General features: G+C 37.5%; 1 protein-coding gene across 4 annotated transcripts in view; it reads right to left on the bottom strand.

The window, feature by feature from the left end:
- Positions 1-10,510: 10,510 nt before the first annotated feature.
- LOC101010337 (cytochrome b5 reductase 4) overlaps positions 10,511-23,827 on the bottom strand; it is a 130,037-nt gene continuing 116,720 nt past the window's right edge. The window contains exons 17-18 of one of the 4 annotated variants that reach the window (XR_001901950.3): positions 13,098-13,233; positions 10,511-12,459 (exon numbers count right to left, since the gene is read on the bottom strand). Coding sequence is in view for 3 of the 4 variants with exons in the window: in XM_017958078.3 (XP_017813567.2) it covers positions 13,218-13,233 (16 nt within the window). In the remaining variant the exon portion in view is untranslated. Of the gene's footprint in view, positions 12,460-12,481; positions 13,234-18,198; positions 19,432-23,827 lie in introns of those variants that run through there. The other 3 variants (XM_017958080.3, XM_017958078.3, XM_017958079.3) reach the window with 3 other exon arrangements.

Below are 23,827 nucleotides of genomic sequence, written 5' to 3'. Positions count from 1 at the left end.
TCCATTTACTTAAAAACAAAAGCAGGCAAAACTAACCTATGCTGTTAGAAATCAGAGAGGGGAGTAATGACTGAAAGAAAGGACAGTCTCTTGGTCTGCACACTAGATTGCTAATGGTTTCTAGGTTGTAACTGTGTATCAGTGAGTGTGGTACAGTGTTTGCAGGTTGATGAACTGCTACTTACCTTATCCATTGACAAATGCAGCAATCCTAGGATCTTCTCAATGTTACATTTTAGTTTAGTTACTGGCATTTTCCTACTTACACAAAACATGGTGGTTAGGGTGTGTGAAACTTAACTATTTTAAGATACTTCTTCTACAGTGATTAGGCCCTATCTCTAGGCCCTAACAGTTCCATGAGATTGCTTAGGACTCCAGATGCTTATTTAAGACAACTTTTCCTTTATTTCAACTCTGAAGAAGAACACCATCCTCATTAACAGCTCATAGGAAATAAAACATATATAAACTGCAGGTATTATGGTTTAAGCAGGAAAAAGAAAGGTTTGTAACTGATCCAATTAGAAATTATTTCATGTCTCAGCCAACATGACATGATGTGACTAACTCAAATGTATAATAATTACACATGTCTATTGAACAAGCTGCAGCCAAAGGTTATGGGCATTCGGGGGACAAGCCCTCTCAAATAACCCTTGTAGTGTCTGAACAGAATATACACTAACCAGAAAGGAAGATTGATTAATCCTTTTAGGCAGGTGACTATTCTTAACTGTAGATTCTTAAGATTTGTAACATAATCATAATAACCTAATGTTTATTCCCAGTCTGAATTTATTTTTCTTACCTTCCTCTGTTTTGCTCTTGTGAGTAATTTCTGCTCTTAGAGACTGCTCTTCTCATCTTTTTTCTGATAACCTTTGATATTTCTATATGGGTGGAAGGATACCTCATGAAAGTTACATTTGAATGGCAGTTGTTCTACTTGTCCTAGATGTGGAAATTTCTGTTCCCCAGGTAGGATGGTCTGTCTCAAGATACAGCCAGATGTGACCCAATGTGGAGAATGAAGCCCATCTGTGAAGAGCCAGGACTTGGGTCCAAAGAGCTGTACAATGCGGCAGGCAGGTCTGGGGAAAGAGGCTTCCCCACTTCCACTCAAACTGGAGTCTAACAGGCTTCTAAAGGCCAGCCAAGCCATGCTGTCCTTATATACTTTTACATTTATTTAATAAACATCTATAAAGAGCTTACTGTGTGCAAGGCACCATTCTAATCACTTCACAAAGACTCACTTATGGAATTCTCATGACAATCCCATGAGGGTAATGCTCTTATGATCCCCACCATACAGAGGAGGGGAACAAAGGCATTTGCCCAAAATCAGCCCTCCAGGAAGTGGTAGAGTCAGGTTAGGAGGTAGGTTCTGGAGTCCACTCTCTTCTTTATCCTTATATTGTGCTGCTTCCAAGAAAAGTCCAACATGAGATAATGGGTTATGTCACATCAGTGAAGAGTCAGATAGGAGCAAGTGGCACTCAGCAGTCCAGGCTAAATGGGGCATAAAGAACGTCTAAGGAAAGGTGGCCGGGCTTGGTGGCTCATGCCTGTAATCCCAGCACATTGGGAGGCCGAGGCGGGCAGATCACCCGAGGTCAGGAGTTTGAGACCAGCCTGGCTAACATGGTGAAACCCTGTCTCTACCAAAAAATACAAAAATTAGCTGGGCATGGTGGCGGGTGCCTGTAATCCCTGCTACTTGGGAAACAAGACAGGAGAAAGCCAACAGACAGTAAGGCAGAGGTTGCAGTGAATAAATCATCACTACTCCAGCATAGACAACAAGACTGAAACTCAGATCTTAAAAAAAAGAAAAGACAGACAGAAAAAGAAAAGACAGACAGAGAAAGAGATAGAAGAAAGAAAGAAAGAAAGAAGAAGAAGAAAGAAAAGAAAAGAAAAGAGAAAGAAAAGAGAGAAGAAAAGAAAAGGATCAGGAAGATTAGAATAACCAGGGTCAGAATAGCCTGGGGTTCACAGTCTGAACCAGGGTGGCTGCTGCCAGAACCACATATTCAAAGGATCATTCTTGTTTCTAATTTGTCATAAAATATGCATGCGGCTCAACATACTCTTTTGATTAAAAAAATCCATTCATTCACCCATTTACTCATTTCTCACGTACGCATCATTTATCAGTCAGTCATCCAAGAAACATTTACTGAGAATGTCATATGCATTTTGCTGAATGCCAGGGGAGAAAATAATAAACCACAGATGATATACTACTAGTTTAAGATTTATTAATATCCCTAACTGAAAGTACAAAGTTCGTTCTGAGAAGCCCAGTGAATAATTTACATTCAAACTTGTTTAAAAGTGAATGAATGCTAAATTGTAAGTTAGAAAAGAATAAGTTTGTCCATGATCTAGTAGTAATGCACATTCAGTGTGGATCTTAACCATTTTATTTTATTTTTTATTTTTATTTATTATTTTTTTGAGGCTGGTCGCTCTGTAGCAGGCTGGAGTGCAGTGGCGGATCTCAGCTCACTGCAAGCTCCGCCTCCCGGAGTTCACGCCATTCTCCGGCCTCAGCCTCCCGAGTAGCTGGGACTACGAGCCGCCACCGCCCGACTGGGTTTTTTTGTATTTCTTAGTAGAGGCGAGGTTTCACCGTGTTAGCCAGGATGGTCTCGATCTCTGACCTCATGATCCATGAGTCTCGGCCTCCAAAGTGCTGGGATTACAGGCTTGACCTACACGCGGCGGATCTGCTTGAACATGAATAAGTCAATGTTTTCCTATTGCTAAACTGATATTAAAAATAAAAACAGGAAGCAAAATTATAAATTTTGACTTCAAATTCCTTAAAAAGAAAATTAAAAAAAAAAAAACTGTAGGTACTATTTGAACCATACATTCAGAACTCAAATCAACATTATTGCTTAAGCAATTGTTCTTTATGAAAAAGGATACATTGATTTTTATTTCATTAGTAGGGTATGATTTTTAATAGACAAGGCAAATCAATAGGCAATTTAAATCAAGGCATCCATTAAACAAATTGGGTAGAATTAGGATTTACTTTAGATCCGTGGTTCTCAAATATTTTACGGTCACAACACCATTTTACAACTCTTAAAAATCATTGAGGACCCTAAAGAGTTTTTTATTTCTTGTTTATCAGTTATCATATCAGATATAAAACTAATAAAAATATTTGATTGGATTTAAATAACAATAAGCCAATTGCATGTTGACATGATTAAACATGTTTATGACAAATGAGTTTCTACAACAAAAGCATTTAGTGACAAAGTGGCATTGTTCATCTTTGCACATGTCGCTACTGTCTGCTGGATTCTCATTGTTTACTTGCATTCAATCTGTTGCAATATGCTATTTGGTTGAAAAAAATTCAAACACAGAGATATATAGTTGAGAAAGGAGAAGCATTTAAGGTAGCCTTTTATAACTGTGGATAGTCTTCTTTGTGTAACATCAATTTCAACAAGCAGTAGTTTCTGAAGGTAAGCTTCATTGTGGGATGTGAAAGTAACAATGAACTTTTTGTACTCTGTAACATTAAAATCCACTGGTCTATCTTACACTTTTGAATGAATGGATCTTTACCTATGCATATTTTACAAGATTACATATTGGTAAAATATCAGTTCAAATATTGATATCAAAAGTAAATGATATGGAAACAAATCGGTACAGCAGTGCACAGTGGCTCACACCTGTAATCCCAGCACTTTGGAGGCCGAGGCAGGCCATCTGAATCATTTGAGTTCAGACCAGCCAGGCCAACATGCGAGAAACCCGTCTCTACTAAAAATATAAAATTGGCAGGGTGTGGTGGTGGGGAAACCTGTAATCCCAGCTACTGGGGAGGCTGAGGCAGGAGGAATTGCTTGAACCTGGGAGACGGAGGTTGCAGTGAGCTGAGATCACTCCACTGCACTCCAGTCTGGGTGACAGAGCCAGAGCGAGACTCTGTATCAAAAAAAAAAAAAAAAAATTCAGCCTGGTAGCGTGTCCCAGCACTTTGGGAGGCCGAGGAGGCAGATCACCCAGAGTCAGGAGAAGCTGAGACCATCTGACTAACATGGTGAAACTCCCTGTCTCTACTAAAAATACAAAAATTAGCCCATTGTGTGGCCTATATCCCAGCTACCAGGAGGCTGAGGCAGGAGAATGGCTTGGCGAACCGGGAGGGGCTTGCGGTGGGCAGAAGAATGCAGCCACTGCATCCAGCCTGGGTGACAGAGTGAGACTCCTCTAAAAAAAAAAAAAAAAATCACATTTATGAATACCTATAAAATCTATAAAAAATGTCTTTAAGCGTTGTGAAGCTGGCAATTCACAGTGGAGGATCAAAGTTTTCCAAAATTCTCTTTTTGAGATGAGTCTCGCTCTGCTCGCCAAACTGGAGGCAGTGGCCGGATCTCAACTACTGCAAGCTCACCCTCCCATTCATTCTCTGCCTCAGCTTCCAGCAACTGGGACTGGCGTCCGCCACCCTACGCCTGGCCTGTAATTTTTATTACGAAGAGGCGGGGTTTCCCCGTGTGCTCAGGTCTCGACCTCTGAGCCTGCTAATTCGCCCGTCTCGGCCTCCTCAGGTCTAAGGATACAAACAAGCTTTTGGCCCGACAGTTTTTCCAAAAATTCTAATCTCTAAAAAGTTGAAACTTTATCATTAGCACAAAACACAAAATCAGCAAAATTAGCAAAAAATGTTAGTTCTGGCAGTGACAGTCTACTTTGTTAATTTTCCAGAAAATATCTGCCAAAATACACGACTGAATAAACATAGTTTGTATTTTCCTTGTTCATTCAAGTAAAAATGGTGTTCTGTAAATAAAGCAGCTAGCTCAGCTTGCAACTCCAATTGATTTTCCTGAGACAACCATCTTCCTTCAGGATGCAGCAGAAGTGATTTTCACTGAGTTGCTGTAATATTGGAAAGTGTTCCTGCTGTAATGTCTTTTATTTACTTTTCATCCAGCAGGCATTCAGCAATATTTGACATTAAAATTGTAAAAGGTCTCTCAGTTATTGGTTATGCTCTTATGGTTAATGCAATATGACTACTTATTCCTACAAGATGCTTCAGAGAGTTTTCGTTTCTAGTTTAAAAATGTGTAACAAATCATTTTTGGCACTTAAAGAGCTCATCAAGTCTACAATTAAAATACTCAATTTTTATTTTTCTTTTCTTTTCTTTTTTTAGACAGAGTCTCGCTCTGCCGCCCACGCTGGAGTGCAGTGGCACAATCTCGGCTCGCTGCAAGCTGCCTCCCGAGTTCATGCCATTCTCCTGCCTCAGCCCCGAGTAGCTGGGACTACGGGTGCCCACCACCATGCCCGGCTAATTTTTTTGTGTTTTTAGTAGAGACAGGGTTTCACCATGTTAGCCAGAATGGTCTCCATCTCCTGACTTCGTGATCCGCCCGCCTCGGCCTCCCAAAGTGCTGGGATTACAGGCGTGAGCCACCGCTCATGGCCTCAATTTTTCTTCTTTAAACTATGAGTCATTGCCCTCAAAATGGACCACAACTTAATTGACACGCTGTATCATCTGAAATTCTTCTTTCTCATAAGACCCACTATGGCAAATTATTAACATCTAAAAAGTGAGGGAAACATGGGTTTCATCATTTGTTTGTTTCATTTAAAGTTTTGCATGATTTCTTTAGAAAGTCAGAATTTTCTGTTACGTCACTTTTCACATTTTTCAGTATCTTTAGGCATAGATGGTACAACTGTGGTGAGAAAGCAAGTCTTCTAATCTCCCCTTTGTAGACCGATAATCTTTCCTTAAATACAAGAAAAATATACTATAATTTTAAAATTCTGTATTAAACTATTATTGGACTCTAAAGTAAGTTTTAGATACAATTTAAAATATAAAAGTTTTAATAAGATTTAAAAATTATTATAAAATTGCATGCATAATATGATCCCATTTATGCAAAATTATTTGTGTGTGTATATATAAACATAGAAAATATATGTTAGAATGTTCACTGACATGTTCATGGTGATAATCTCTGTGTGGTGGGAATTTAGCCATTTTTGCTTTTTTCCTTTATACCTTGAGTATTGCCTAAGTTTTCACATGTATTATTTAGAGTATTTTAAAAGACATTTTCTTTGTTTGTTGCAGGGAGGGAAGCCTGTTCCCTATGGTAAGCAGTCATTGTGCAAATACCCTAGGGAATGTTATAACTGCCCTAATGCATGCCGCCTTGTGATGTGATGTGGTCAGGATGAGTGGGACTAGTCAGATGATTTGATAAGTTTGTGTGGAAGTGATTTGGGAGAGAGAATTGTCCATGCTAATCAGAGTCTGCAAATGTGGATGTGAATGCCAAAACATGAATATTCTAATTTAATTTATTAAGAGAACTATAACTGTCATAGCCCACTGGATTATCAACTCATTCTCTTCCAAATCACAGAACTGATTAGAGAAAAGAAATTTTAGAGTTATAGAATACCAGAATTGGAGAGGAACTTAGAGATCGTCTGGCTTACTCCTGTCATATTACAGACGAGAAAACTGGGCCCCAGGAAAAAGTATGTCTTCCAGGTCACATGGAAATTTAAAACTCTGTGTGTGTGTGTGTGTGCGCGCGTGTGTTGAGGAGCAGCATCATTTGGGAGACCTGGCACCAAGTCCACATTGGAGCCATGAATTTATCAGCCCTGGAGAAACAGTGACCCACCCCTTACTCTCCATGTCTCCCTTATCGACATCTCCAAAATTTTCTGTAAGCTTCTTGTCATAGTTTCCAAGATAGCTGCTTATCCTTGTTTCATTACATTTTACTATGTAAGTTTCCTGTTTCCTTCAGAGGGGCCACTTCATTCTCACACATGTTACCTAAACCTTAAGGCAGAGGGAACAGCAATGTACGCTGTGTTCATGCGTATTAGTATCAACCGCAGACTAAATCTTATGTGCAGACTACAGGGATCAGTCTCTGTTGAATCCATTGTCTATTCTTTTAGTGTATTTACTGTAAGGATCATTAGATGGAGCAGCAGTAGCCTGGGGACTGTAGGCAATAGATGGGAGAAAATAAAGGTTGACACTCAAAAGTCTATTGAAGGTACATTCATTGCCCCCAAAATTGCTTAAACCTACAAAATGTAAAGCCAGACTGAACTGAATGTGGCTGCTTAGCAATCTCAAAATCGTTTTGGAAACAGTTGGGGTACACATTAGGATTCTTCAGAGAAACAGAACTACTAGGGGGGTGGAGAGAAGAGGAGAGAGCGAGAGAGACTGCACACCTGGCTTTTTCACGTTCTTGTATTTGCTCCCCAGTCTGTCCTCAGCCCTGACCATCAAAATTCTACTTCCTGACAAAGCAGTTCAAATACCAAATCCATTCAAAATCTTCTACAAATTTTGAAATCTAAAATCACATGTTATTCCTCTGTGTTTCCCAGAAGAATAGGTTTCTTAATGATTCTAAAAAACAAAAACGAAAAACATTCTCCCTTATACATAGACCTTTTAAAATGCATTCTTCTGGATGTAAGCATCCTGAGGACCGGGACCGTCCCTACATCCTCACAGCACAGGCACTCACATATTCAATTCATTGCAGAGCTAAAGAAATAGGGAATTAGAACAATTTCTCAAGGTGACCCCACAGGACAAGAATACTTAGAGATAAGGCAAAGTCTTGTTGTAATTATCTGCCCCCCACCTACTCCTGCACTCTGCCATCTGAGATCACCTCATCCCCACCTGTACATCTAGGCTGCCCTGATTCCGGCCTTAGCTGAATGAATATAAGGGGTGCAAAATCAATGTATTAGCTCAGCCTGAGTTCAGCTAACTTTGCTCTTGCCTTGGACTTGTAAGTTCAGACCTTGAAGGGCTAGATTTTCTGCCCTTCAGCCCATGCCCTCATAGCCAAGGTGAAACAATTATGAGCTTATGAGAGTTTCACAAGACTCTTGTGAATGAAGCTGTGGGCTCAGGAGTCAAAAGATCTGGATGTGAGTTCTAAATGTTTCTCCCACCAGCTAAGGAACTTAGTTAATTATGCAACTTCCCCTAGCATCTATTTCCCCATCTGCAAAGTAAGAATTATTAATACAATGCAGCTCGTAAGGTTTAGTGAGGAAGACATGAGATGCAGCTTGTGAAAGCGCTTTACAACATTGCTACAGATCTCAGTTATTCTTGAGATCAGGTCCCCCATGGACTTCTCACTCCAGCCCTTCTGCCCCAAAAACACTTTAAATGAGGGGCCTGGTCCCAATACACCAGCCTTTCAACTAGGGCCAGATTAAGATCTTTATATAAACTAATGTAAGTGTAAGGAATTATAACACAACATTCTTGTATTTCCTAGGACAATAGCTTTGAAGCTATTTTTGAAATAGAACGTTCTTTCAATAGGATGCTCATGGTCCCAGCTTTGCTGCCCCGAGCACATTGTGGGATCAGCCTAGTGGTGAGCCAGCATGGCCCCACTCTGGCTTTCATGACCTGAGGCCTGGCTTTCTCCTGACTAGATCAGCTGAAGCCCCCATCCCTGACCACCGTGATCTGACTCACTTGTTCTAGAAATGATGAGGTAGGAGAAAAGATCAGCAAATGGCAAGGTTTAGATGGGAAGAGAGTTCTTATAGATGGGAAGAGTTCTTACCTTGACATCAGTCATTTGAGACAGGGCAAGCCAGTCAGGTGAAATGAGAGCAGATGGCTCATACTTGGAGTGACTCTGGTTGAGTGAGGTAGAACTGTTTTCTCTAGGTGAGATCTGAGAGTTTGATATGCATCTTCTGTGCCAGAAGGCACGACCAGCTATTCCAATTCAGAAAAGTTATGCTGTGCTACTTACCCTTCCTTTCCTCTCCTGCCTCCTTTCTCACGACTGGAGCATTTTAGCAGATGAGAACACTGGATCCTCCATGTACCTGGCCTTACTGCCTTTATAGAGCTCCACCAATCCCTTCACTCCTACGGCCTTAACTCCTCTTACCCTTTGATATGGTTTGGCTCTGTGTCTCCACCTAAATTTCACCTTGAATTGTAATAATCCCCATGTCAAAGGCAGGACCAGGTGGAGATAATTGAGTCATGAATCCTGTGCTATTCTTGTGATAGTGAGTTCTCACAAGATACAATGGTTTTATAAGGGGCTTCCCCCTTTGCTCGACACTCATTCTCTCTCCTGCCACCCTGTGAGGATGTGCCTCTGCCATGGTTGTGAGTTTCCTGAGGCCTCCTCAGCCATGTGGAATTGTGAGTCAATTAAACCTCTTTCCCTTATAAATTACCCAGTCTCAGGTATGCCCTTATAGCAGCATGAGAACAGATTAATACACCCATTTACCAGTCTGAAAGAGCTTTCAGATAACCTTGCCTCAAGGTAAAGCTAAACTTTATAACTTAAGCTTCAGTTCCTCCTCCAGGAATCCTGTTATGATTTCTTAATATGGAGTGAGGGATTCTGTCTCTACCTCTCGTATCACTTTTTGCATATTTCTGATGTAGCATTTATTATGATGCACCATAATTGCTGCAATAAAATAAATAATAAATAATAAATATGTATTTATTTGCATGCCTAATTAACTAAGAACTTTTTCATTAATGTAAAAAATTAAATTACACTGAAGGATGGAACTATCACCCCAGAGTAGACTCAGAGGACATCAGAAATTCTAAGACACCAAAGAGAATAAATTGATGGGTGACAATACAGATATATATAAACAAGCTCTTCCAAATACTTCCATATCACTTAGGTGCTTGCCAATGCTGGAGAAAGGGAAATCCATATTATCTGTGGGTTTTGACTACATGTGGGTAGGGGTTCATCAGCTTGGCAAAGAGCCAAATGCTAAAAGTCAGCCCATGGACTATGACTTGGAAATAAATTATGTAGATAGTCATTGCTTTCTTATTTTCTTTTCACTTGCCTGCCATGCTGTGATTTAGCATTTATGAGCTCTGCAGTGAATCACAGTATTTTTAAGAAAATAGAAGATCCTTTTCCTCTTTACTCTAAGGTTACACAGAAATTTGTTATGCAATAAAAACAACATTAATGTTCTCTGAAAATATTCCCTTGGAACATACCTTCTAGGGCTCTCCAAAAGCTCCAAAGAAGGGTTTCAAAATGTTTCCTTTAAAGAATAACTTGAGTCTAGCACTTCTCAGAGGAAATGCCAGCCTCAATTTTTCTTGGCTCAATTTCATTTCAAAAATAGTACACTCTGTTCTTCCTCCCTAATCCCAGCAATAAAAGGAGTCACAGCAAAGCAGCTGCATTTCATAGATAATAAAGGTAACAGCAAAAGTAATGATATTGAAGACAAAAGTACATTAGAGAGAACTGACAAAACCAGAGACTCATTATTTAAAAAATGCTAATAACTAAAACTTTGAAAACACTGATGAATGAGAGGAGAGAGAGAGAGAGCAGGTAAATAGTAGAAATAAAAAATGGCTTTAACTGCAGATATAGAAAGAATAGTAAAAATAAGAAAATAATTTGAACAAATTTTTTGCCAGTAAATTAGAAAAGTTAGATGAAATAAACCATTTTCTAGGTAACATGCTAGCAAAAATGATTCAAAGAAAAAAATCACAGAACAAAATAGACTTAAAAATATTAAAGATAATCTATAAGGAATTTTAAAAACTCTGCCCATGGGTTCGGGGAAGAGTGCTGAAACAATTTTACAAGTGAGATCTACCAACTGTTAATGGAGCAGATTCCTGTCATGTAGGAATTATACCTTAGATTGTTATGCTGGAATGTCATAGATATGTGTTTCTCACCTTCACTGGGCCTCATCTTCCATCTATCAAGGTATAAGTTTATCCATGTATAAGGCTGGCTTATACATTCTTTCCTAGAAATGTGTTCTAGATCTTCTCTAGGACAAGGAAGGACCTTATACCCTATGGTGGAACACCTAGATCCTAGAAGAGACCAGGTTTGAGTTTTTTTTTCCCTCTGTTAAAAAACTAACAAACAAACAAAAAAGGAGAAACAGGAGGAAAAAACCCCAAACCCTGGTCTGTTCTAAGATCCATGTGTTTCCTTAAAGTCTTAGTTTGATTATGTCACAGGTAGTATGAGTGACTCCATTTTGGTTTGGTCGACTCTGTTGGGGCCTTGTGCATGAGTTCAGTCGAAAACAATAGCCTCCCATAATTTTGTTAAAAAATTCCTCCTTTTTGGTCAGGTTCTCACTTAGGTGAGAGTGTGACCAAAACTTAAGGCTTTTGTGTCACTCTTAGTTACCATCATTTTGGGTTTCTGGTCTCAGCATGTCATCCATAGGTTACAGTGCCCTCATGGTCACACATTTCTTTCAGCTCTTGTCATTCCAGTTGGAGAGACTATTTGACATTCTAGAGATGGCTAAATGCAAACATTTAAATCTTTTGAGAGAATACAGCATACCAGGGAGACTACTATTATGAATATTAGGAACATAACACCAAGAGTTATCCAAGATCCCCATAAACCAAACCACCTAAAATTAAATGATAAAAGAATAAGCTAGATAAACATTCTGCCTGCTTAACTAAGCCGTCTCTTCATTAATCCCCTACAACTGCATCTCTTTAATACCTGGTGTGATGTATTTCTCCATAGGCCCCAAGTGCCAGCAGCTGCACAGATACTTCTCTGTTTAGCCAGTAAGTACTCTAGAGCAATTCTATTATTTAGCATAACTCTCATAAGATAATTTAAAGTCTGCTTTGCAACCATAGCCTTTACAGTAGAATCTGCCATAGAGCTTATCATGAGGGATACATTTCTAATCATTGTCTCTTTTGCTTCAAACAATGAGGGAAAAGGACCAGATAAATAATGCCCTTCTAGAAGAGTGAAGGTCTCCTGGCAATGTTCTCTTTAACCCATGATGTGGGTCAAGAAGAGTGAACCAATGTGTTGTTTCTGACTGATTATGAGGCCACATATGTGTCTTTAAAATTTCTCACCTTCATTGGGCCTCATCTTCCATCTATCAAGGTATAAGCTCATCCATGTATAAAAGCTGGCTTCAAAATCCTTCACAAATAAAGTATACACAATGAGTGCACACAACAGACCCCCTTTTCACTTCTATTGTTCACAGAGGCATAAGCAAGGGAAAAATATTCAAAGATAAGAGTCTCATGATAGTAGAGAAGTCTTGATCCATGATCTTGGGAAAAAGCTGTTCATATCAAGGCTGCAATCTTCTTCTGGGGAGAAACTTCCCTGGTTAGCTTTACCTTAAGGGTTCCAATGGATATAGTTCCAAGAGTGTGGATGAACCCTTCTCAGTTGTGAAATTATGAGCCCAAGATTCAAGGTCCTGAAGTTTTGCTGCAGTGTGGATGCCAACGGCAGCCTTTCTCTGATGTTCTCGGAAGATCCGATCTTCAGGTTCTAAATTATGAAGGGGTTGGTGGTCCTCAGTAAGTGAACCATGAAATGCTTTCTTTACCTGGTGAAAATACATGGTGGTATAATAATCTACTGTTATAATGTCATACCTCTTGCATGGGAAAGCTTTTATACAACCAGAAAACATGCATTGAAAATGACAACTGAATAAAATCCCTCTATAAATGTCTGAATGGCCCATCAAGTTGCCAAATGTACCTAAAGCTTTGTCTTCCAGGGAATATGGGTTTAACAATCCAAACATTGGCCATAAACTATTTTAGCAATTTAGAAATCACCACACCAATATATATTTAATTTGGATCATTTTATCTTTTCCATGATGAGTCACAACATGCAGAACTTTTAGTAACAAAAGTTTTGAGGACTCGGAAAGGACAAGGCAGCCCTTCTGGTTCTCCATGAGTCCATGCTTAATGTTGGACTTATGTTCTCTTGAATACCAGTTGTTTATCCAATTTAGGTGCATAGCACTGAGAACTAATGGGTTATCATAGGTAACTTGATTTAGACCATGGAGTTCATTCAAATTGTATATCTAAACAATTTCAGTATTGGTTGATTGAGCATGACAATCTGGCAAAGTATTTTCTTGGTATTCAATTAATTTTTGTTCTACTTGGGTTAGTAGTTTTATAAACCAGTCAGTCTTTTCATTAAAGTTCTAGGAATTCTTACCTGTATTCAAGAGTGCTTTTCAGGGTCCTTTCCATCCTTTCATAAACTTCCTAAAAGATATTATATTCTAGGATTTTGAGTGCTTGCGAAGTTTTCAGAAGTTGCATCAGAATTAAGCAATTAACTGTGGAAATGACTTTAAACAGTCATAAAGACACAATTGACATGGGAATTTGGTTATTTCTGTGATCTACAATAACTGACATAATACCTGATATGGTTTGGCTCTGTGTCCCCACCGTAATCTCATCTTGAATTGTACTCCGATAATTCCCATGTGTTGTGGGAGGGTACCAGTGGGAGATAATTGAGTCATGGGGGTGGTTTCCCCTATACTATTGTCATGGTAGTGAATACGTCTCCCAAGATCTGATGGTTTTATCTGGGGTTTCTGCTTTTGCATCTTCCTCATTCTCTGTTTGCCTGCTGCCATCCATGTAAGACAGGACTTGCTCCTTCTTGCCTTCCACTATGATTGTGAGGCGTCCCCAAGCCATGTGGAGCTGTAAGTCCAGTGAAACCTCTTTCTTTTGTAAATTGCTCAGTCTCAGGTATGTCTTTATCAGCAGCATGAAAATGGACTAATACAATAACTGTAATTATGATTGATAGTATATATTTAGTCACATTAGAATTTTAGGAATCCCATACAATTTTGGAACATATATTAACATTCACTAAAATATAACCTGAAGAAAATTAAGCATTACTTTTTATTTTGACAATACTTCCCACGTAACTTAACATGTCAAATAATCCTGTTTACCTCTCTTTTGGACGCTTCAGGGACCCTCTATAGCATCCCAAAGTTAGAGGTTAGAAAAGACAATTTTGAAGCTGAAATTTGATTTTGGGAAACCTGTCAAATATGTTAAAGATTTCAAACACTTGATATTATAAAATAGAATTCCAGGTCACCATAAGTCATCTATTTTGCCAAAATAATGACTCAAAAATTTGAAAAAGGCAATAACCTTTATTTATTGATAGAGGAACATTGCTTTCCAATCTGTCTCTTGTCTTTCCCTTCTTTTTCCTGTAGTTTATTTAAAAGGTAGGCAAAAATCTTTCATTATCCTTTAATATTAGATGAAAATCTTGTTCAAGAGAGAAAGCCAAATTTCACCCTTGCATTAGTGTACTATTAATGTCAACCCCAATCTTCAATAAAACTTTACAGACAAATCTATCCAATCTTAATCAGTTTTTGTTTTTTTTTTTACAACAGCTACAAAGAAAATTAAATACCTAGGAACTAATTTAACCAAACAAGTGAAATATTTCCACAATAAAAATTATAAAACACAGGTGAAAGAAATTGAAGAGGACACACACAAAAATGGAGAGATTCCACATTAATAGATTGAAAGAACCAATTATATTTAAGTGTCCATACTACCCAAACCGGTCTAGAGATTCAATGCAATCCTTATCAAAATATCAATGACATTCCTCACAAAAGAAAATAAACAATGCGGTGTTTGGTTTTCTGTTCTTGCAATAGTTTGCTGAGAATGATGGTTTCCAGCTGCATCCATGTCCCTACAAAGGACACAAACTCATCCTTTTTTTATGGCTGCATAGTATTCCATGGTGTATATGTGCCACATTTTCTTAATCCAGTCTGTCACTGATGGACATTTGGGTTGATTCCAAGTCTTTGCTATTGTGAATAGTGCCGCAATAAACATACGTGTGCATGTGTCTTTATAGCAGCATGATTTATAATCCTTTGGGTATATACCCAGTAATGGGATGGCTGGGTCATATGGTACTTCTAGTTCTAGATCCTTGAGGAATCACCATACTGTTTTCCATAATGGTTGAACTAGCTTACAATCCCACCAACAGTGTAAAAGTGTTCCTATTTCTCCACATCCTCTCCAGCACCTGTTGTTTCCTGACTTTTTAATGATCGCCATTCTAACTGGTGTGAGATGGTATCTCATTGTGGTTTTGATTTGCATTTCTCGGACGGCCAGTGATGACGAGCATTTTTTCATGTGTTTGCTGGCTATATGAATGTCTTCTTTTGAGAAATGTCTGTTCATATCCCTTGCCCATTTTTTGATGGGATTGTTTGTTTTTTTCTTGTAAATTTGTTTGAGTTCTTTGTAGGTTCTGGATATTAGCCCTTTGTCAGATGAGTAGATTGCAAAAATTTTCTCCCATTCTGTAGGGAGTTATACTTGATGTAAATGACGAGTTGATGGGTGCTGACGAGTTGATGGGTGCAGCACACCAACATGGCACAAGTATACATATGTAACAAACCTGCATGTTATGCACGTGTACCCTAGAACTTAAAGTATAATAATAATAATAAAAATAAAAAATAAAAATAAAAAAAGAAAAAAAAGAAAATTTGCGAACAAAATAATCTCTGTATGGGATATGCATTCTGCATTCATCGATATGATGATTCAGCATATTTTCAAAGAGACAAACAGAAAGTGATATTAGTATTGCTAGCTGTTATTTTTTACTTTTAAAAGTAAACATACAGTTTTTAAATTTTAAGAAATAAAATGTAATACAAAACTACAAAAAAAAAGAAAATATGATGATGATGATGATGATGATGCTGATGAAATTGTATTAATAAATATAGGACAGAAAAAAAAAGAAGAAAATAAACAATCTGAACATTTTTAAGGAACCACAAAAGATCCAGGATATCAAAGCTATTCTGAGCAAAAAGAACAAAACTATAGGAATCACATTACCGCTTCAAATCATATTACAGAGCTACATTAACCAAAACAGCATGGTACTGGCATAAAAACAGACACATAAACCAATGAAACAGAATAGATAATGCTAAAACAAATCTATACATCTTCAGTGAACTCATTTTTGACAAAGGCTCCAAAAACATACATTGGGGACAGGACAGTCTCAATAAATGGTGCTGGGGAAACTAGATATCCATATGTGGAAGAATGAAAGTAAACACTTATCTCTTGCCATATACAAAAATAAAATGGATTAAAGATTTAAATATAAAACCTTACACAAAGAAATTCCTACAAGAAAACACTGGGGAAAATCTCCAGGACATTGATCTGGGGAAAAATTTTCTTAAGTAATGCCCACAAGCACAGACAACAAAAGCAAAAATGGATAAATGGAATCACATCAACTTAAAAAGCTTCTGCAGAGTGACGGAAACAATAAAGAGACAACCCACACAATGGGAGAAAATATTCGCAAATTGCCCATTTGACAAGGGAGTAAAAACCAGAATATATAACAAGCAGAAACAACTCAATAGAAAAAGAATCTAATAATAGGCAAAATACTAGAATAGACGTTTTTCAAAAGACAACATGCTAATAGCAAACAGTTATATGAAATGGTGCTCAACATCACTGGTCATCAGAGAAATGCAAATCAAAGCTGCAGTGAGATATCATCTCACCTCAGTTAAAATGGCTTTTATCCAAAAGATAGATGATAACGAATGCTGTTGAAGACATGGAGAAAAGGGAACCCTTGTACATTGGGAATGTAAATTACTACATTGGTAATTGGTGGGAATGTAAATTACTACAACCACTAGAAAATAGTTTAAAGGTTCCTCACACAACTAAAAATAGAGCTACCATATGATCCAACAATCCCACTGTTGGGTAATACCCCCCAAAAATGAAATCAGGATATTAAAGAGATATCTGCACTCCCATGTTTATTAAAGCACTATTTTCAATAGCTAAGATTTGGAACCAACTTAAGTGTCCATCAGCAGACAAATGGACAAAGAAAATGTGGTACATGTACATGATGGAGTATATTCAGCCATAAGAAAAGAAGACCCTGTCATTTGCAACAACATAGATGGAACTGGAGGTTATTACGTTAAGTGAAATAAGCTAGACACAGAAAGACCAACTTTGCACGTTCTCACTTATTTGTGAGAGCTAAAAATTAAAACAATTGACTCCTGGAGATAGAGAGAAGGATGGTTACCACAGGTTGGGAAGGGTAGTGAGAAGATTGGAAGGAAGTGAGGATGGTTGATGGATACAAAAAAGTAGAAAAAAATGAATAAGACCTAGTGTTTTATAGCACAACAGGGTTACTACAGTCAATAATAATTGTACATTTAAAAATAAGAGTGTAATGAAATTGTTTGTAACACAAAGGATAAATGCTGGAAGTGACAGGTATTCCATTTACCCTGAGGGGATGGTTACATATTGTATGCCTGTATCAAAATATTCCATATATCCCATAAATATGTATACCTACTATGTACCCATAAAAATTAAAAATTAGAAAAAGAAAAGCACTATAGAAACATGAGCCATTATTATTGGCCAAGAGAACAAAAAATAGAATATTTAGGTGTGACCACACCTCCAAGAATGTTGCTCTACATCTCACAGAACACCTCTTGCGCAAATGTAAGGCCTTCCTCTGCAGCCCAAGCTTGTATGTTGGGGCTTGAGGGAACTGGTAGTTATCTGAGAGAGTCATTCTGGCACAATAGGACAGAGCTCCAGGGTTACATTACTGAGTGCACAGGTGGCACTTTCTCGTAGTACTTTTGAATCTGTACTCTTCCTGAAACTACCTTGAGTGCAGGAAACCCTGTCTTTGGTTTCCTTTGCCATTTCCTAACTAGTTGAGGGAGAGCGTACTTTCTTCTAATGGTTTATTGTGCAGAATTTCCACCTCAGTTTAGAATAATAAATTCAATATTTTAAAATATGACAAGTATGTATATTTAAAAATACCACAAAATATATGAAATGTAACAAAACCTAGATGTTGTGTAATGATTTTCTGTGATTTTTTTCCTCAAGTAGGTGGCTATTCTGAGAATTGCCTGTGACAATTCTTGTATAAATAAAATAACTTGCTCAGAATGTGGAAACCCTCAGCATAACAAACACTTGGATGTATTTTACTAAAAATTTCAGGATTTTCCTTTACACATGTTTAAAGAGCAACTGCAGAGCACAAATAACTGCTTTTCTCAGCATGTTTTAAATGAGGAAATAGAATTGTAATGCAGCATTCTCTCTCTCTCTCTCTCTCTCTCCCCGCCCCGTCCCTCTCTCTCTCTCTCTCCAATTTCATCTCCGTCTGCTTTTCTTGCTTATTTTAAGGACATCTACACAGGCTGACTGTGTAGATGTAGACACTACAATAAAAACAGTCCCCTTGCTGTTCCAATCACCATGGCTTAAGAGGGCTAATCAGAAAATCCTGTGTCAGAACATAAACTCTGAATTTGAAAAAGTTGCCAACACATTTTTAGCTTTACTTCCAAGTTCCCAGTTGATATAAAGATGTGAAAGAAAAATAACTTGGGACCCCAATTCATTATGCCAAAAGGAACAAATGAAGCTGAAAGCTGAGTCATGCAAGAAGCTGCCTTTCCTTTTGTTCCTAAGCAGATAGCTAGAGAGAAAAAGTTAAATATCTCCAGAGGTTGCTTATCTTACATAAAGTGCCAATTTATTGAGCAAGAGATGAATACATAATTGACTATTCCTGTACCTGCTCCTTTTCTCTTATAACTTGGGGATTACTATGCCCTACCTCTCTCCCCTCCAGCCTACATTTTCCCTTTAAATATTGAAGCCCTCAAATTTATCTTTGGAGAAAGACTCAGACCACAGACTGTTCCTGTGGGTCCATGTTATTTTCTTCCAGGCATGTCTTTAACCTTGGCAAAATAAACTTCTGAATTGATTGAGACCTGTCAGGATATTCTTTGGTTTATAAACTGGTGGCCAGTGGAAGAGACGAGGTGGCCTGATCGTTGCCAAATCTATCCTTGCTTAGTACCAGCTTGGTCTATCTTTATTGCTCAAACCATAATACAATTTGCTGAGGTCTGGGAGATCCCTTCAGAGAATCATTCCTCTCCCCAAATTTGGCTGAGGTCTAAGGTTCATTTTGCTTTATAATTCCTTTCCTGGAGTTTTACTCACTTCCAACAAGGAAGGCTAGTTTTCCTGTTTCCATGATGATGGAGGGCCAGCACCTCCTTTCTGGAGTTTCTGCTCCATTCCAACAGAGAACGAGTTTTTTCCTGCTTCGTAGATGGTGGAGAGCCGTGTTCAACCTGCGCTTATTCCTAGGTAAGTAGCTCAATTGGATTTTTGTCTTGAAAATTCTCTTTAGTGACTGAAAGTTAAGATTAACAAGTAACTGGTCTTAATTTCTCCTTACCATTAAAAGTCCTCAGTAATCATATTTGTTTTATTATTTTGGTCTTCTTCCATCAGATTTGATTAACTCTACCTGACTTGGTCACATTTGAATGAGAATTCCAAATTATGGGGAACAAGGCCTCTGGATTCACTAAAATTCCATGCAGCTGCAAAAAAGAAAAAAGAGGCACGCGGTTTCTCTGTTAACTTCCTTTCTTTAAAAATTGTCCTCTCATTTACTTATCTTCTACTCTATTTGTTGTTATAAATAAAGTTTTGGTGCCACAAAAGAAATAGCACTCGAATATAACATTTTCTTTTTAATTCTCAGCAAGACAAGGTACTCCTATAGAAGAGTGTGCCCTTACGGATGGAGCAATGGTGAGGCACAGTTGGACAAGGGAGAGGAAGGGGTTCTTATCCCTGATGCACGTAGCCCCTGCTGCTCTGTCGTTCCCCTATTGGCTAGGGTTAGACTGCACAGGATAAACTAATTCCAATTGGCTAATTTAAAGAGCTTGACGGGGCGGGGTGGGTGGGGGGGGGGGGGAGTGGTTTGGCGGGAAAAGTGGTTCTGCAGGGTGGACAATGAGTCAGGATGGAACAGGTAGCAGGTAATCAGAATGAGTCAGGGTGGAGCAGGTAAACGTAATGAGTCAGGATGGAGCAGGTGATTGAAATGAGTCAGGGTAGAGCAGGTAATCGAAAAAGATTGCTTTAGGAGGAAGTTTAAAAGTTGAAGGCAAATAATTGAACATACTGACATATTGATTATTTGAAAAGAAATTTAGAACTCATATCTAACATCTCCTCCTTTTGCCATCTTCAGTGCCAAGTGAAAAAAAAAAGAGAAGACTTCTAATGACTCAGACCCCTTAAAGAACTCAGAATTAAGGTACCAATCACCCCTTTTTGAGCTGTTTGCTTTCACTGTGGAGTTTCAAGAGTCATGTGCTGATTCTTCTCAGGTCTAAAGCTCTTCTTTCTTGTATTGCATAACCTGGTTTCTTTGTCTTTTGGGAGTACCAGAGATTGCCTTGTACTGTGAGAGTATTTGCCTTTGGTGTGTATAATGCCGCATGAGAGCTACAATGTTAGGGGTGGCTGAGGGCAGTTTACAGGAAATGGTCATTACTACAGGGGACGACTACTCTTTCTGTTTTTAATGTTTAGATAAGAAAATCCTGTATACTTTCTTCACCCCATTTCTTAAAGGCCTCCACCCTAAAGCCAGTAATCTAATTAAGCAGCTAAGTTGGAAATACTACCTATCAAACCAAATCACTTTAATAAAATTCTTTGTAATGGAAATTTGTATCTTTAAAGGAAATTTCCATTTTGTAAGGGCATCTCTGTCTCTGCACCTAAGCCATTAGGAACTTTAACTAGGGGTAAGACAATAGCTTAAACTTTCCATAACGAAACTGGTCTTTGTTTAGATCTAATTCTGTGTCTTTGAGATGTACATTTTCTACCTTGTTTCACCTAATTCACATCTTTGGAGATGTAAATTTAGAGTTACCTAGTTAACAATTATTTAGGACATGGAACAGATAATGAAGAGGTTAATAGTCTAAAGTAGGGAAGAGAAAATTTTTGAATACAGGCAAATGAAAAATTTTAAATCTATAAGATCTGCCTCTGAGTCTGTTATGTCTATATGTTCATATGTGTCATGTGAAAATAATATTTCAGTACCAATTATATGAAAGACATTTAATTAGTTGGTTTAAAGAAAAGTAAACATTTGTTGTACTAATAGAAGCTAGCTCAGAGGCTTTTCAGTTCACATGACTTTAGTAATCTTTGGTAAGATTAATTTGGTTAATTTAGTCTCAAAATTTTCTCCAGCAATTTAAAATCTTAAGGTCATGTTATGTCAAATTAAGTAATCCTATGTTTTCCCTGGGAATTAGGGTTACTGAGAGTTAGAACAGTAGGAGAATAAGATGTGGTTTTGGTGAAGTTTGTAAAAAAACAACAAGGATGTGATTTTTGCTTAAGAAACGGTACTTTTTTTTTTTTTTTCCAGTTTAAAGGACCTTTCTACTGGTGTTGAGACAAAAACCACTATTTGCATCCAGCCATTTTGTGGTAAACTGGTAAGTCTGTATTAATATCTCATGGGTAGAGTTCTGAAGTAAAAGCTATAGGATGTTTATTTGTATGAGTACGTATATGTGCTTGGATGTGTTTATCTGTACATATGTGTATGTGTGCTTAGGTGAGTTAAGGTGTACATACATGTGTTTTGTTACGTGTTATGGCCACAAGGTAGTAAATTGGATTAGAAATAAAGGACTACTCAGGAATTAAGTGAATGAGCCAAAATGCTTTGCAAGTTCACGTGACATAAGTAAATTGTTAATAAAGAAGCTGGCTTTAAAGTTATTGGTAAAATCAAATTAGAAATGTCTTCAGAATTGTCAGCCTACATTATTGTTTAGATTTATTGGCTAGGAAGTGTTCTATTTATCTCTGCTAAATATTATGAGGTGTCAAGATTTGGCATGAGTTATAAAGCTGTAAATGCAGCCCAAAAGAGAATTTTATCTTGTGTAATTTTATGATAAATAAGAAATTTAATATTACTGTGAGAGAAGAGAGAAAGAAATCAACTAGGCAGATAGTTAGGACAAGAGTCCTCAGTAGAATTCCCTTCTAACAAAAAGCAGCTTCTCTTCTAACAAAAAGCAGCCCAATAAGTCATTTCTCTTTTAGCAAAGAGCAGCCTGAAAGATCAGGCTGCAAATACAGATAAGGCAGGCAAGTTCTAACACAGAATGGGACCTTGTGTGTGATCTGCAAGTTTTGCTGATACATATTGAGCCCCAGTAGAGCACATTCCTCTCCCTTCTTTGAAATACTCTAGACAAGGCGGCTTGCACAGGGGGAGTGCCTGCAGCAGCACTGATAAGAAGAGCAACCCTGGACCAGGCACATCCACCATGGAGGGTTATGACCCTCTCTCTTTTTTTTTTTTTTTTTCAAACATACACAGTAGGAAGAGATAAACGACATGGAGTAACTCAGGCTAAGGAGCCCACATGTGCACTAGAAAGGTTGGGGTGAAGACTGTCAGAAATGTGTGCCTTATGCAAATGATACACCTACTCCTGACTGTTTTTTTTTTGTGCACTATATAAATGAAACACACCTCCCCACCAGTTTGTCTATACAAACCTTTGCATTTCACCGTAAAATGGCAACCCATTTTTCTAGGACCCCTCTTGGTACCAGAGAGCTTTCTTCCTTTTGCTTATTAAAATTCTGCTCTAACTTCACCTTTGGAGTGTCCGGGTCTTTGATTTCCTCAGACATGAGACCAAGAACTTTGGGTGACACCCCAGACAACAAGGCTGGTTTCAATTGGTTTAACTAAAACAGTTAAATCTTGAATTATTGGCAACTCCTGCACCACCCATTTATTTAACCTTAAGGTTCTTACTTAGGTAAACACCTGAAATCCATAGGCTACAAAAATGGATAAGGGAAATAACTTTAAATGATGATTATCATAGTGTTCATAACGAACCCAGGTAAACTATTAAAAAATTAATTGATTAGGTAAGTATAATGGAATAAATGCTTACAAAAAACATATAGTTTAGAATTTGAAGTTAAATTAACAATAAATATTAAATGGGTCATTTCCAATATTTTTTAAAAATTATAGGAAAACATTTTTCTAAAAAATAACGTGTTCTTATTAAAAAATAATTTTTGTCTACTTCAAAGGTTATTTAAAGATTATTTATAAAACAACGTAAAAGAAATCATTAAGAGAGATGTCAAGAAAGTTGTAAATATAAAGAGGTATTTTTGGTAAGGAATATTAAAAGGAATATAATTTTACATGAGAAACAATTTCGTATTATAAATTTTTTGCCCTAAAATAAAATGCCTGGTTATTTAAGAAAAAAAAAATGCTTAGGATAATATAGGCAGTCCAAGCATGTCATAAATGGTTTGTGTAAATTGTAATAGGGTTTGTAAAAACAGAATTTATGAAAAAAACCTATGTGATCAAGTTGGCTATAATTAAAAGGAAATTGATTTACTCTTAATAAAAGATATTAAAAAGTACTGATTTATTTTTAATAAAATTACAAGAGATTTTAATTTTTTAAACCCCAAAGTTAAACTTTTATTGCATCTCACAGTGTTTAGCTTTGTTTACCCTTTGAGAAGGCCTGAGATAATAACTTTCTTTTTCAACTCTTTCATCAGCTCCTGTAACCTTTTTTCCTTAGGTTCTAACTGATGTTGTGGCCTGATGCTAAAAACATTTTATCTTAAAGTTCTAAAGGAAATGTTTTCTTCCAACATAACATTCTGGGCTCTTGACTTTATGAAATCAAAAACTTTCACTTATGACCCAGGATACACTCTTCCTATGTCTAACTAATTCAAGTACCATCTTCATTCATTTTGACTTGCAGATTATCCAAATGGACTCCCCATAATGAGAAGCAATCACACTGCAGAAGTTCTTTTTTTTTTTTTTTTTCCTTTTGGTAACCAACCTAACAGATTTCATGTTTTATTGAAATAATTCCTATG

Source organism: Papio anubis, chromosome 6 (genome assembly GCF_008728515.1).
Source record: "Papio anubis isolate 15944 chromosome 6, Panubis1.0, whole genome shotgun sequence".
Lineage (NCBI taxonomy): Eukaryota > Metazoa > Chordata > Mammalia > Primates > Cercopithecidae > Papio > Papio anubis.
The sequence above is the reverse complement of the archived record's forward strand: the minus strand, read 5'-3'. Positions and strand labels throughout refer to the sequence as shown.